General features: G+C 39.2%; 1 protein-coding gene across 4 annotated transcripts in view; it reads right to left on the bottom strand.

Moving 5' to 3' along the window:
• PDE7B (phosphodiesterase 7B) overlaps positions 1–15,274 on the bottom strand; it is a 274,149-nt gene that overhangs the window by 126,696 nt on the left and 132,179 nt on the right. Inside the window, exon 1 of one of the 4 annotated variants that reach the window (XM_070417746.1) lies at positions 7,610–8,113. The exons of the other annotated variants lie outside the window; for them this stretch is intronic. Coding sequence (XP_070273847.1) covers positions 7,610–7,847 — 238 coding nt within the window. The 5' untranslated portion in view covers positions 7,848–8,113. Of the gene's footprint in view, positions 1–7,609; positions 8,114–15,274 lie in introns of those variants that run through there. 4 annotated transcript variants of the gene reach the window in all.

Raw genomic sequence — 15,274 nt, 5'->3', positions numbered from 1 at the left:
GATCATCTGAAGAGTCAATGGGAAAGGTCTAATTATTGCATTATTTGTGACTTATTACCCTTGGTTATTTAATTTTCCTTTTTAATACCTTTATTAAAGTTTACATTCATTCCCAATATGTCTCTCACCTTGATTTTATTTTATAATTTTCATCTTTCAATTTCTACTACCAAGTACATACAACTGCTACTCAATCTCTCTTGAAATTTGTCCTTTGATCTCTAGGGATTTTATTTTTCTGCATTATGCTTGACTCCTTGGACTCACTTTTAAGGCTATACACAACTAAACCTTGCTTTGTCTCTGTCACCTATGCCTTGTACATTTTAAGGTTAATCTTGTTCCTAATGATAAGGACCATGACCTTTAGGCTCTTCTTTAGTACTCCCTCAGTGCTTGTGTGGAAGAGCTGATGAAATAACAAAATACTCAGAACAGGGACTGGATTTATAATCTATAAAATATCATGTCATGTTTTTCTATGTGAGAAGTACTCTTAAGGAAGGGTATCTGATAATTTTGTAATCTGAGGAAATTTAAGACAAGTGTGAAGGTATACAACTAACCTCCTATGGTTGTCTCTTAGCATTTTAGAGATTGAAGTCAATTTTAAATAGAACTTTATGGAAAGGTCTACACTGTGTATCCCCTTGGCTGGGGCATTATATTAAATCACAAGTACTTTGAGCTTTGCTTACTATTTTGATGTAGTGTATATACCTACTATGTACTACGAAGTGTATTGATAATTAAAGAGTGAAAATAATGAGAGAGTAGAAAAGAGCACACATTTTCAATTGCTTCTATAAATTAAAAAATAACCTGGAGTTTTTGGTATTTTTACAATAAAGCTTCTAATGTTTTCCTTTTAGAAATTAATCAGATGCAAGAGTCAATGCTTTGCTGTCCAGTTAAACCGGTCTTGTTAAAAAAAAAAAAAAAAAAGGGAAAAGAAACTGTTTCCAGGCAAAGAGCAAAGGACGTGGGAATAACATCCTCCATTCAGCTCCATCTCCTCAAAAGCTCATTTGTAGGACCGAGTAAACACACACCTTCCGCATTCTATTTTTGAAATTATGTAGAGAAATATACAGACTGTTATCTGTAAACGAAGCAACCTTCGAAATTCAGTCGATGTAAAATGTCTCAAGATGCGTGAACAGAGAAATTATTTTTAAAGTATATAAAAGCAGGCATAATTTATATGCAATTTGCTCTAAAATTTTATATGTATCAGTAAATTGCTACTTCTCTGTGTGAAAAGAGAACTGTCTCATATTAGTTTTGCACATACTTTAGATATTTGTAATAGTTCTGAAATTCAGTCTTGTGTAGTCTATTTTAAAAGCTACAATGACTAATCCTAATCTTCTGGCAGAATATAAGTTTAAAATGATTCCATTAAAAGGAAGAACTAGGATTCATATTTCATAAGTAATCTGTGTCTAGAAAAAATGTTCATTCATGCATTTAATGGTAACTCAGAGGCTATTTTGTTCTTTTTGATAATTTCCCTTTTTCACTTATCAAAGTGTACTGAGTAGCTGACATGTGAATGATTCTAGGGAGAACACAAAGAAAATAGAATGTTCTCCAGGTTTTGAACAAGCTGAAAAATCTAGGAGGGGGAGGAAGAAAATGTACATGAATTATACTAAAATAAAGTGATTTGCCAGTGAAATAAATGCAAAGAAAGTTCTGTGAGCCCTCAGAAGAGAAAGACATACTTTTCCTGAGTAATCTCAGAAAGGCTTTGCACAGGAAAGGGCATATGAGGGTCTTAAGGAATAACAGAAGCTAGGGACACGGAGGAAAATCAATTCAGGCCTTGAGAACAATGAGCAGACAGCAAGTAGGAAGCTGTGGGATGCTTGTCCTGTCTGGGTGGGACGTAAGTGTTTAGAAGGCAGTAGTGACAAATACAATGGGAAAAGTGAGCTTGTTCCGTCCAGAGAGTGGATAAAACAATTTAGATTTTCTCTGCAGACCATGAAGAATCATTGAAGGATTTTGAAGAGGGGCGAGATATATTCTGATTTTTCTTTTGATGTTATTGATCTAAATCACAGAGTAGAAAGAAGAGGAGTAGAGAGGGTACTATAGTTGGAGGCTATTACAACATTACAGACAAAACTGCATGAGAATTGACTAAAGGCCACATATATAACCGAATAGAAAGAAGGCACTACGGTGCTGAAAAATAGCACCAATATTAATAATTATGACAGTTAACATTTACTGAGAATGTAGTAGGGCTTAGGTTCTTTTCTAGGTACTTATTTCTTGCATTATCTCATTTAATCTTTACCGTTTGTGAAGGTGTTATTGTTATTCCCTTTTTACATAAGAGGAAACAGAGGCAGAGAGAGATGAAGTAATTTGCTCAGGTTTACACAGTTCAGTAACAGACAGGCAGGATTTAAACCTTAAAATCTCAACACTGCAACAACACTCGATTACTCTTAACCAGTCTTATATACTTAGAACCAATTGGAATTGGAGAGCTGGAGAGAGCAGTTACAAGGAAGTCAGGTGAAAGAACAGGTTTGGCTCAAGGTGAGATGATGTGTTATGGTTTTGACTCAATTTTGCATCTGCATTTCATAGACAGATTAAATCATCAATGATTATTATCCAGTAGAGCTACAGACTAAATGCAGGCTAACATCTACAAGAAGTAGTTTTAGAAAAATGTTATGAATTAAAGTCAAGTTATCTTCTATTAAGACTAATTGATTCTTTGATTATAGCAATTTGTCCTGCTTTGAATGAAATCATTAATATTGATGAGTGTGGGAAAGTGTGTTTGAATTTTTCCAAGTGTTTTATGTATTTTATAGCCAATACTTTCAGTTGACATAGAGGTTTAAACTAACAAGGGCTTGTTTCCATGCTGAAGTTGTAGACAGAATTCTGATTCATAAATTCATAATTTTTCTTCTCTCATTAAGCATTTGATTCATCTCTGAATCCCTGGTATACATTAAGTATCCAATAAGTGCTCTTTGAATGATAATGATCAAGTGTTCAGTCTTCAACATCTTTAATTTATGTTGTGCTTGATACGTGAGGTATTTTAACATGGCACTTTAAATGTCAATTTGAATTGTAGAGTGCTGGAATCAGAGAATTCCTTTGGAGGTTTTCTCATCTGAAGTTGTTTGATTTTAAGGGCTGAGTGAAAAGCTAATTTATATTTGTATTCTTGAAAGACAGGACAAGTACAATGACTATGGGGAAAATAATTTCTTTTTGAGGGAGTTGTGTGTTTTTATATTTTCCTGAAGCCAAGGGTTATTGAAACGGGAACAAGCTTAATAAATAAGTAAAATGTAATGCAATATTTAGGCCAGGAACACCCAAATGAAAGGTAAGTTCTATAGCTGCAGAGTTTGCAGTTATTTGGTTGAATTCTGAAATCAAATTATTTATTCAACTAAGAACAAGGCCTGCTAAGGGATGTCTAGTCTTACACAGATTGCAGACTGGAATCACAATTAGAATAATATTTGCACTTACAGCACTTGAGAAGCCATGTATTTCTTTCCTGTCCTTTTTCCCTCTCCCCACTCTCCAACTTCTGGGCAAGGTCTCACCACCAAGCTCTAAAGCTTATTTCCTATTGACTATAAATGGGGATCTTTCTCAGGGCCTTCCCAGCACTTGAAGCTTAGATCTAAAACTAAAGCCTACAAAGTAAATAGAAAAGCTCTAACCAGTTTGGTTTAGTGGATAGAGCATTGGCCTTTGGACTCAAGGGTCCCAGGTTCGATTCTGGTCAAGGGCATGTACCTTGGTTGCGGGCACATACCCAGTAGGGAGTGTGCAAGAGGCAGCTGATCGATGTTTCTAACTCTCTATCCCTCTCCCTTCCTCTCTGTAGAAATCAATAAAATATATTTAAAAAAATAAATAGAAAAATGTAAAGGAAGTACAATCCTTTGACTTATTTTTTTATGGCAATACTATTTTTCTGGGTTGGCCAAGATTTATGAGTTCTCATGTTTGCCCATCTACATATAGTCAATAAAGCCATATGTTGGTTCACATTTAAATTACTCAGAACATGCCCTCATCATGTAAGTTTTGTGGACTAGATATGGGCCATTGAGATACAAATCTGGTTCTGTCACAGTCTCAATGTGTGACCCTGGACAAATTGTGTAGTCTCTTTGATCTATTCACTTGATCTAGTGTTAACTAGATAATTAGACCACCCTTCGTTTTCTTCATAAAGGAAAAATGATGGGACTATTAATAACATTAAGTAATTCAATGGACTGAACTGATGCTCTGACTGGGCATGCCGATCTAACCTGCAGAATCCTTCTCCAGGGTGAACAGTGCCTCAGCCGATGCTCAGCTCTGGGGGCACGCCCAGATGCACACACCCTGACATGTAAAGATGACAAGCCTCTCTCCCTCCTGTCACCCCCATTTCCTCCTCCAGCCTTTGGATAGTCACCAATAGTCTCCAGTGAATGCCCCTCTGAAGATGACAGGTCTGTTCACACATGTCACCTCCTCTCTAGCACTTTCTCACTCTCTTCAGGGAACATTGTTCCCTTCCGCCTCCCATCACTCACAATTCAGTATATCTCTTCTTAAAATCTCTCACGAATACATTTTTATGCATTTACTTTCCCATAAATCTTTTTGCTCTCCCCTTAATTACCTAAGCAAAATCTCAGAATACTCTTCTGTTTCACTTGTGAGAAACAATGTTCCAGTCTTGTCTAGAAGTATGAGCAAAAATAACGATGCCCTTCACTAAGGAAAAGAAAAGCTGAAAACTTTAAGGTTAAATCTGACTTATAAAGAAACACTGACATCTGTCTCTAAAGTCCTTTAGACTGTTGATTCTATTCAGAATTTCTGCAATTTTGTGGTTTTTAAAAACGTAAACCTATTCATCCATTATGGACAGCAGTCAAAATATACATAGACTGTCACATGATTTAATTTTTCTGTTTTTGGTTACTAACATGGCAAAAATATTGTGTGCTATAAATGTAATAGGTTAAATCCCACAGGTAAAGAGGTAACGAGAGGGGAATAAATGACTGTGGGGGAGGGCGGGGGCAGGAGTGGAGATCAGGAAAGTCACTACAAAGAAAAGGATGCTTGAGCTGCTAGAAGGGGACTTTGTAGTTTGAACAGACATTTCCAGTTGACTGAGTCAAAGAAAGACATCCTAGCCCAAGGCAAGGCTCACAGGCAGGCACCACTTGAATAGCAAGTTGTTTAGTATGGTTGAAGAAGAAACTGAGGAGCTGAGGTAAAGGTCAGATCACACACACACACACACACACACACACACACACACACAGAAACAGAGAGACAGAGACACTACCATCTGGTTTGGTGTTTTGTTTTTGTTTTTGTTTTTGTAGATGCTTTCTACCTTAAACCCCTGTACAAGAACAAAGCATAGCTTAAACCATCACTTTTTCAAAATAAAAAAATACCAGATTTTTTGAAATATTTTACAAGCGTTCCCGTGTCCCTCACTGGCAGGCTATTATAGTGAAAATGGCTCAGTTGAAGAGCACCTGGTGGGAGGAGAACATGTAGCATCAGCAACAAGGTGTGAGACCATTTGGAAAGTGAAGCAACCGGTCTTTGGGGGCTTCATCATATGGCCCCAAAAGTTAATATGGAGGATCAGGCTTTATGATCATGACAAAGTGTGAGCCTGAGAATGGGAAGGTAGGGGAGAAAGAAGACAAGATGTTGAAATGGAGCCTGTCTTGAAACCAAGGTAGCCACCGAGACATATTCCAATTAAAGTGAGGCAGTAGTCCAGGGGCATAATAACACTCAACTAACTCAATTTTTTTTTACAGAGAGGAAGGGAGAGGGATAGAGTTAGAAACATTGATGAGAGAGAAACATCGACCAGCTGCCTCCTGCACACTCCCTACTGGGGATGTGCCCGCAACCAAGGTACATGCCCCTGACCGGAATCGAACCCAGGACCCTTCAGTCCGCAGGCCGACGCTCTATCCACTGAGCCAAACCGGTTAGGGCGAAAAATGTACCTTTTAAGTGATAAAAAAAAAAGTTACAGGAGCTCTGTTTTCTCCCTGTAGTATTGCTTTTTCAGGAACTAGACACCCACTAACATATAACATAAATAATAATACACCTAACCCCACAAGCATGCTAATATCTGCTGACTAGATAGTTTTATCACAGATGTGATTTAAATTATGCATCATACTTATTTAATATTCTGCAACAAACCAAGAGTGGTAATAGTTGAAGTGTCACAGTTAACTTTTCTGCCCAGGTGAGTTTTTCCATTTTTCTTAAACTACTCACATGAAATTTGGGATTCCTTGGGCATTACCTCATTTCTTCTGACCAAAACCTACTTCTCTGGGCACCCATCTCCTATTTGCCACAGAAAACTCAGTCCTATTGCTTTCCTTCTCTTTCCCAAGTATTCATTGTTTACCAAAGACTAACATTGTGTTTTTCTTCCTTTGAAATCTTTCTTTCCCCCAGACCATTAATTTTTAGTAACATTCTTTTTAGACTTTTAGGCAACTTAAAAAAATGTCTGTGTAAATGATTAAAAACAAAATTAGTCAAGTTTTGATTTCCTAGTCTCTTTCCATGGGAAAGAGAGAGATAAGTTTTGGTATATCCTTCCCATCTAGTCCCCCATCTCTCACCACCAATGGTACTAGTATGCCAGGGCTAGCCCCGACTTCAAATACATAAACACATGCTCACATTCATTCTTCTACAGTGGACCACCACTTTCCAAATATCTGCCAACATACTCCTTAAGGAAGGTGGCACCCTGCATGCAATCACAGTGTATATAGCATTATCAGGGCCCCTCAAGATCCTTCACAGGGCTCCTGGGTGTCTTTGTGGCTGCACTGCCCACTGTTAGAAACACAGCAAAGTTCTCTGCAACTGACCCGGACACAGCACATTCTTATAACATGACAAAGCCCCAGTGAATCATTTGCACATTTGTGGAGTTCATTTTTCCTGTCATCAATGAGGGAATCCGTATTACTGCCATTTATCAAAATGGGAAACTGAGGCAAGGAAGTTTACCAACTTTCCCATGACATAAAAAGCTTCCAGGCCAAACTCAGTCCTGGGATCATTCATATAGACTGTGGTTTCATAGTTAAACATTGGAAACTTATATTTTAACTTGTATCGAGCATTATAAAAAGCAAGCCAAGAAGAATATTCTCTCGGAGATAACTCTGACTTGTCAACAAGAAATTGCAGAGGCAGTAATAGACATTAAAGAGCACCCAACCCACCCCCTCCTTTTGGGGGCTGAAGCTCAGGAAATTTCACTTGCTTAAGCCATGGGGCAAGCAAGTGGTGAGCTGAGCCCAGGACCCAGATTTCTTGATTTTCAGGCTATTAATGCTCCCCCTACCACAACATTTAATTTTAAGATGCATTTCTATAACAGAGCAAACATTCGTTCGTCACAGACCTCGGACCCTCTGCTGCACAGCCCGTCTTCCTTCCTTTTCCCATTTTTATGGTTTGACCTCTCCAAGAAAGGGACCGAAAGTAATCAGATCTGGCCCTGCTACCGTCGGTCCACACCTCACAGTCAATTTACCTGGAAAGCTGTGCAGAGCATCTTCATTCTCCAGAATGCCTCTCTGTCTGGTCGCCTGCAGCTCACTTTTGGATTTCCAAACCAGCTTGACCATCCTGATCATCTCTGGCAAGTCCCAGGGCAGCGGCCCCTGCTGGCACCCCGGCCGGCCGCCCAGGGAGGAGGGCAGCACACCTTCTGGGGCTGTCCACCTTCTGCCTAGCTCTGCCGAGTGGAAATAGCGCTCTAGCACAGGCATTCTGCCCTGTTCCCCAGAAGAGGAGGTAGGGCTGCTGCTGCCGCCGCGGGTGCTGCTAGCAGAGGGGAGATTCTTCCCGGGCACGGGAAGGAGAGCCCCCGTGAAATCCTCTCCAGCTTTGGAAAGGCAAGCCTCCTCCAGCCTGGCGCAGCCACCCTGTCCCTCCAGTCCCTCCACAAACACTGACAGCGACCGCGACTCACTTCCCAGGGCTTCTCGCTGGTGAGAACTGATGCTAGACTCCTTCCTGAGAGATAGAACGCATTTTCCCCTTCTCTCTCAGGCACTGACTTCACGGCACTTAATTAATCCCAGGCTGCAGCTGAAACCACAGCAGGGGAAAAGCCATCCAGGTTTTAGCATTTGCTTTTCCTCTTCTTCTAATTTATTTGTTCCCGATTCTCTTTTGGTGCTTGTCAAAGTTTGTCGAGTGGCCTGTTTAGCCGTTCAGGACTTCAGGCAAAAAAAAAAAAAAAAAAAAAAAAGTGGGCTACCCTTTGCCAGCTTCTCACAGGGGTCCCCTAGAGGCCAGCTCTGTGGGGGTGTTAGGTAAGGCGTCAGCCCTGTGGTGCAGGAAGCAAGCTTCAAGGAGCTCTTAGAAAACAGGGGAAGCTGAGCTCCCGCAGAACCGATTTGCAGCTGCTTCTCTCTGGATGGTCTGGCTGGGGGCCACCTTGCCTGTCCACTACGGTCTGCCCACGGGGATGGGGCTTTTCAAAAGGCTCTTGGATTGATCCTCAACAACACAGGTCATATACCCTCCCGCCTCCTTCACACCCCTCCCCCTCTGCTGTCATTGGGTTCTCAGCAAACCTAACTGGATTTTGGCCTCTTAGTCAAATCCGTTTGTAACCTTAGCTGCCCTCCGTTGGAAGGGAAATAACATTGAATCACACTCCAAAGCTAACTCTGAAAGAAGTGAAGTAGGGAAGCATCAAGGTTCTCATGCAAATGTGCAGTAGGGTTGCATGGTCTGGACACATAGCTTGGGATTGTTAACAACCCACTTCATAGGAAAATAATCATAATTTCAAAGGTATTCGTAGGGGGCATACATGGCGGTGAAAAGAAAGGAAAGTAAGTGTGGAAGATTCACTTTGCAGAAACAGAGCACTGTGGACTTAATATTTGGGCCACTAACTGCTGTGCCCCCACTGAGAGTGGTTCAGTTGAGGACAATCATGGGTCACGCGTCTAGGGTCCCAGGGCTCAGAGACAGAGCGCTAACCTTGGGAGTCAGAACCCATACAACAAAGAGGATGCCCCCTGCAGCTTGTGTGAAAAGCTCTGGACATAAACGAAGGTAGGATGGTATTGTAGTTCCCACTTTTGCTAGCAAATCGGGTTTGTGGGAACAAATTGAACTTGAACATTCATGCGGATAGCTTCTGTTTTCTTGGAGGCCATTGCAACAATCCTGCCTTTCTCTGCATTGCAAAGTGCGTTATTTTGCTTGGCATTTTATTTTGCTGATGTAAAATCTGTCACTCCTGCTCTATATTTCTGTCAGCGTTGGTTTATCACAAATCATTTGATGTTTCTTTAGGGGAGGGAAGAGGAGATTTGGGGGCGAGGAGGAAGACCATTGTAGGGTGTGTTTTATTTTCACGGCCTCATATCATTTTTTAAAAGTTGAAACCAGCTACTGTAATTTTGTTGTTTTTATTATTCTTCTAAACCCATGGTTAATAAGTTGAGTTTTCCATACAGAATTAAGTGGCTTTTCTTTTTTCTGGATAGAAAAGTACACTGGGAAACCTACTGTCTTTTCTAATAGATAAAGAAGGGTCAACATCCTTTGAGGGTATAAAACAACAGTAAATGACATTGAAAACACTACTGCTTATGAATTTATTAATTAAAACATTAATCAGATAGCTCTTCCTATAACAACCAGATATTCATACAACCCAATCAGGGAATAATCAGTGATCCATTTTTGAGAAAGATGTGTCTTTTTAAACTTCCCTCTTTGTTAAGAGATGAAAGCATTTAAGCATTTGTCTGACACTTCTACCACTTTTGACAACCCTTCCAGTTCTTATCTTTTCTTTTCATCAGAGTGAGGGCATTAAGTCTCTCCAGAATCGAGACTGTTTTATTTAATAGGCATATTTCCTGAATAATGTCTTAAACTCACTCCTCAGTCACAAACTTCCTTGACATAACAACTGAAGAGTTTCCTAAGTGTTCGACTATTTTTATTTTTGTTGAGTTTTTTTGCAATAGTACTTAGCATCAGGATATCCTGACCCTCAGAACAAAGGGGTTAAGAACAAAGAAAACAGATACATGATATGTCACATACACTAATGTATTCATCATACAACTCCACATTACACATTTCTTAAAGAATGGCATTTTTAAAAATCCAAGAATATATTTCCACTGTATTCTCTATATTGTTCTACATATTTCCTTGTAAAAATATTTTAGAGAAGTTATGTTCAATGTTGGATCATTGAACATGAATACTTCCTAGTGGAGATGAATTAGGGCCAAGCAAACACCATCTCAAAGGTGGAAGAAGGAAGTTACTTCATTTGAAAGTAACTTCATTTGATCATTGGAAATGTTGCACAATTTAAAAAAATTCTCCCCAATATGGGATTCTCTTCATCTCGGGGTAGAAGTGCAAAAATACCACAAGAAAGGTCATTCTCATGGTATTTCTGGCTCACATAGAAACAGGAAGTACAGGAAATCTTGCGAGAAAGCTTGGCTCAGGAGATTTTTGGCTCAACTGCAAGCTCAGGAGATTGGGACAAACAGACAAAGATGCAAGCCTTTGTTGGACTAAAATCACTAAACCACAGAAATTCTCCAAAAGGTGATTTTGTCACATTTCATAGCTAGCATCTCACGGGCTGTGATCTCTTTTGCCTTTTAGAGAGTTCCTTTAGAAGAGCATTCTGTAAATCTATGATTTTAACCTTACTCAGTGCGCATCATTCACATTGAGACACTGCCTATCTGCAGCCAGACGTTTGAATCACTGGGGATGGGGAAATGGGGATGGGGAGGAGGTTCTGTACCCAAAGGGGTCATAGAGCAAAGAGGACTCCTCTACTAGTATGTGGCATGTGAAGACAAATCTTAATATCCACAATTACGTGCTACAGATAGGAAATTTTAAGAGACTTTGAAAATAACCTCATTTTCCCCCAGGCATTGTGAGTCAACCTAACATCCCATTAAGAGGAAATAGATTAGTTCTCCTGTAAAAGAAATAGAATGAGTACTAGCAAAGTCAAAACAGCTTGTTCCAATGGACACCTAATACTATTAAAAATACTTTGCCATGTGTTTGCAGCTATAAAGGAAAGAATTGATAGCCACAATACTAAAGGATATGGCCAGGAAAAAAAAGTCAAAGACATACTGAAGTTCCTCAAATAATATTTAGTTCAAGTCATTTCCTTGTAATGTTGATGAGATTCCCTAAGATCTTAACTCTTGTTTATATCAATTAGCCTATGCTAAATTGGATTTGTTGTAAATAAGTTCGCATAAAATTGCTGAACCTACTGACATCAAGTGAGGATTTACTATAATTGATTTAGAACCTGGATTATTTTGAATAATTTCTAGTGTTTGAGGGGCTATGTAAAAATCATGTAGACTTATGGGTGTTCTAGTCACTAGGCAGATAAGCCATTATCATATACTAGAGGCCCGATGCACGAAATTTGAGCAAGGGCCTCGGCCCTCCCAGCCGCAGCAGCTTGCCTCGGCCCTCACAACCCTGGCTTCGTCCGGAAGGTCATCCAGAAGGATGTCTGGAAGGTTGTTTGGCTGTCCAGTCTAATTAGCATATTACACTTTTATTATTATAGATGATTAAAAAAATAAACTATTTACAATACTAAATATTTCTGATCTAGAATGTACATTTAAAAATAAAAACTTAGAAACATATATTCATTTCAATTTCCTGTTATTTTGAGTCTGTCAATAGATTCTCACGAAACTCCATTTTAATGAAAGTCTCTCACAAATATTTTAAAAATACTTTATACTCTTATTAGTTCCCACCCCTTCTCTATCTTTAAAGAAAAATTTCAAGCCATTGAGGGAATTTATTCATAATTTATTAACTTCCTCCTGGCTTTTCCTCTCCATTGGTTCAAATATGGATGTGTAAACACACACACACACACACACACACACACAGACACACAGACACACACACACATACACACACACACACACACATTTATGGCCACTCTGGTTTCACAAAGGCAATGCAAATGAAATTCAAAATGAGCAAGAAAGGAAAAACAGGTCTTTCAACTTTGTTTAATATAGTCTAAATAGGAGAAGCTCAAACAATTTACAGTGTCCTTCAGGAAAAATAGAAATGTAATAACTCTGGCCTTAACTAATCTCAGGGAACAATGCCAGCAAGTGGGGAAAAGGATTTGGTCCTCAGACTGACCATAGAAGGCAGCACATACTTCCACTGTCACGTGGAAAGGGAGGAGAGTGGGTGGGGCAAGATGAGGGAAGATGAGGGAAGATGAGGTGGGGGAAGTAGAGGGGTTGAGCTGACAGATTCATTGTTTGATTTTACAACAGGTGTCTGAACTATAACCAATCACTCTCTTATTCACTCTGCAAATATGCGAGAGCAGCAGCAGAAGGGAGACTCTCCTGTGCCAGCCCGTGGGTGCTTTTTCAGGCCCTGGGACCTGCCTGGCCTCCCCACCTCGACCCTAGTTTGCATTGTGAATTGCCACTTCTTGTTTTACTTTTCTTTGTATATTTAAAGAGAAAGACCAGGGTTTTAGTTGGCATGAGACCTCTATCCTGGCTCTCACAGATCTTAACGAATGAATGCTAAGTTGACTGTCTCTGACAGTTAACTCTCAACAAACAAGTCCAATAAGGCAGGGGATGAAAACAAAATGGCCCGAAGACTAGGTTTTATCCACTTTGCTCCTTCTCTCTGCTAATGAAAATCCATATACATAAAAAATACATTGTTGCATGGTAACACTAAACACAACAAATCAACCCATTAACCAACCTGCCCTTCCCCCAACCATTGCTCTTCCCTCTGTTATTGAACTGATGCTTTGCTGTGTGATGATGGCATTCTCAGGCTAAAATTTTTCTAAGACTTCTCAACTTGTTTGTGATTGTGAAAGATCGTAAGTAGTGGTAGAATATGCTTTTCATAATTTCATATTTGGTGTCAACTTCTGAAAAAAATAGTTACCACAATGAAATCTCTGAAGTAATTCTCTAAAACTCCTTTTCTTAAGGTTATAAAAACTATGAACTCACCACTCCGCTTTGCCTTAAACTTAGTGACTTGTCTATAAATGGGTATTATGGCAATAACCATCTTGTCCATCATTCTGGAATCTTGTAACAATAAAATAAGAGTAGAATGTGAGTTATTTGTAAAACTATAATGTCCTTTAACATTTTTAACTGATTGTTTTTAAGCTATAGGAAATCATAATTGACAAGTTATCTAAGCTCTAATTTTAGCTATACTTTCCTAGGATCTATTAGAAAGCTGAGAAGTCAAACCACCTTAGAAATAGGTCCCACTTTGGAAATTTGTGGTCCTCATGAGGATTCAGGAGTAGAAGAAGCAATGACAGGCGTATTGGAGAGAGAGAGTATTGGAGAGTGGCCCAATGAGAGAGATAGTGAGGGATTTTATGGTACAAAGGTGAGGTAGATAAGTTAGAAAAAATAACTGAGGTGGGAAATAAAATAGATACATAAAGGACAAAGGCTGCACTAAAGAAGTGGCCCACTAGGATAATTATTTGTTGTAACTGTGTTTTGGTGGTGTGGAAACAGCCCATGAACTGTGTCGAGGGTATAGCCTGCGTGATCTTTACCATGGGTTATTTAGTGCTTTGGTTAATACTGTATGAGTTCCCTTCATTGGGAATTTCAGTTTCAGTGCACAATGACTAACGGGTTTTGATTGATGTTCATGAGCTGTACTTTGTGTCATAGGCTGTGCTAGACAACATGTGCCTGTCTCCAGCTTCCCACTGGACTCATTTTCCTAAACAAACTATGTGGGCCTCAAATGTGTTGCTTGGGGTGTCTGTATTCCTCAAACAGTCTTATAAATTTGAGTGCTACTAGGTGATTTCCATTTATTTGATGTGTTCTTAGCAGAAGTGTAGTGTGTAAAACCAATTATAATGTTTAAAACGTGGCCTAAACAAAGTTTGAAATATGTTTCTACTTTTCTTTTTTTGCAAGTGAGATGTAGGAATTCTGGAAGCTCTCAAGAATTCGTCCAGACTGAAAAGACCTCAAGGAGGCTGGAGGGGAGATTATCCAGACATCCTCAAAAAGTGCTGGGAAATGCCTGAGTGAAGTTTTGGCCTCTCAATATAATCAAAATAAAGTGGACAACTAATATGATATAGTAAGATTATAAATATAAACAACATAAAAGTGGGAAGATGGTAAGGAATGAAACCTTCTAATAGGACCTATTTTTTCCCTTGGCATCCATTTTGTTTATGTTTATGGAGTTCAAAGTCAATTTGGGAAGGAAATTTCAACTGCTATATGTGTAGGGCATTTATCCTTCCACCTCTTCAAAATATTCTGTGTTTTCCCTTCTTTCTTTCACTTATTACCTTCTGGAGATTACGAATCACATAAAATACCTATGCTTAAAGGTGTCTCTCAGATGCTATCCTAGAGCAAGGCTCCTCAAATGTTAGTGTGCATACAAATCCCCTGAAAATCCTATTACAATGCAAAGTCTGATTGGGCAGATCTGGGTGGGGACTTGAGACTCTGCACTTCTATCAAGCTCCCTGGGGATGGCAAGGCTGTGGGTGGTGGACCATGCTCTGAGGACTACCATGCAGCAGATATTTTCTGCCTCTTCCATACTAGTTCTTCATTAAAGAAAATGCAGCAAAAGTCCTAATCTTCATAGTTTCAAGAGTCACTGTATTAGGACTCTTGAAAACAATCAATACTGGCTCAAGTCAAATATTCTCAACTGGAAATCATCAACCAGAACAGCCATGTAAGAGCAAGGGCTATGTCCAGGGACACTTATGATACTGAACCACCTATGGCTTTTAAATTTTGTTTCATTCATTTCTTTTCCCTTATGGATTAACTTTACGATAAGGTTGAATATCAAATATAAGTCACTGTGATGAATAATATATATGATGGAGTTTTAACTTCAAGACCAAATAGCTATTTTTGAAAGTCTTTTTTCACCAAATGTAAAAAAGAAAATGTACCTAAGCCAATTTTTTCCATGCCTCCTCCTTCCCAGCATTTTGTTGTACTCCTTTTGCTATTTTCAGAATGATTGGAATACAGGCAGGGCTCTGAGTCTTTGATCTCCACCATCGGGGGTATTCTCACGCAAACCTGTTCCTTCATTTGATTTATTAAAGTTTTATGTAAAGTGGTCT

The sequence above is a fragment of the Myotis yumanensis genome, unplaced genomic scaffold (genome assembly GCF_028538775.1).
Source record: "Myotis yumanensis isolate MYYU_CA2020_CCGP unplaced genomic scaffold, mMyoYum1.0.hap1 SCAF_6, whole genome shotgun sequence".
In the NCBI taxonomy this organism is placed as follows: Eukaryota; Metazoa; Chordata; class Mammalia; order Chiroptera; family Vespertilionidae; genus Myotis; species Myotis yumanensis.
Note: the sequence above shows the minus strand (reverse complement) of the source record. Positions and strands in the feature narration are given on the sequence as shown.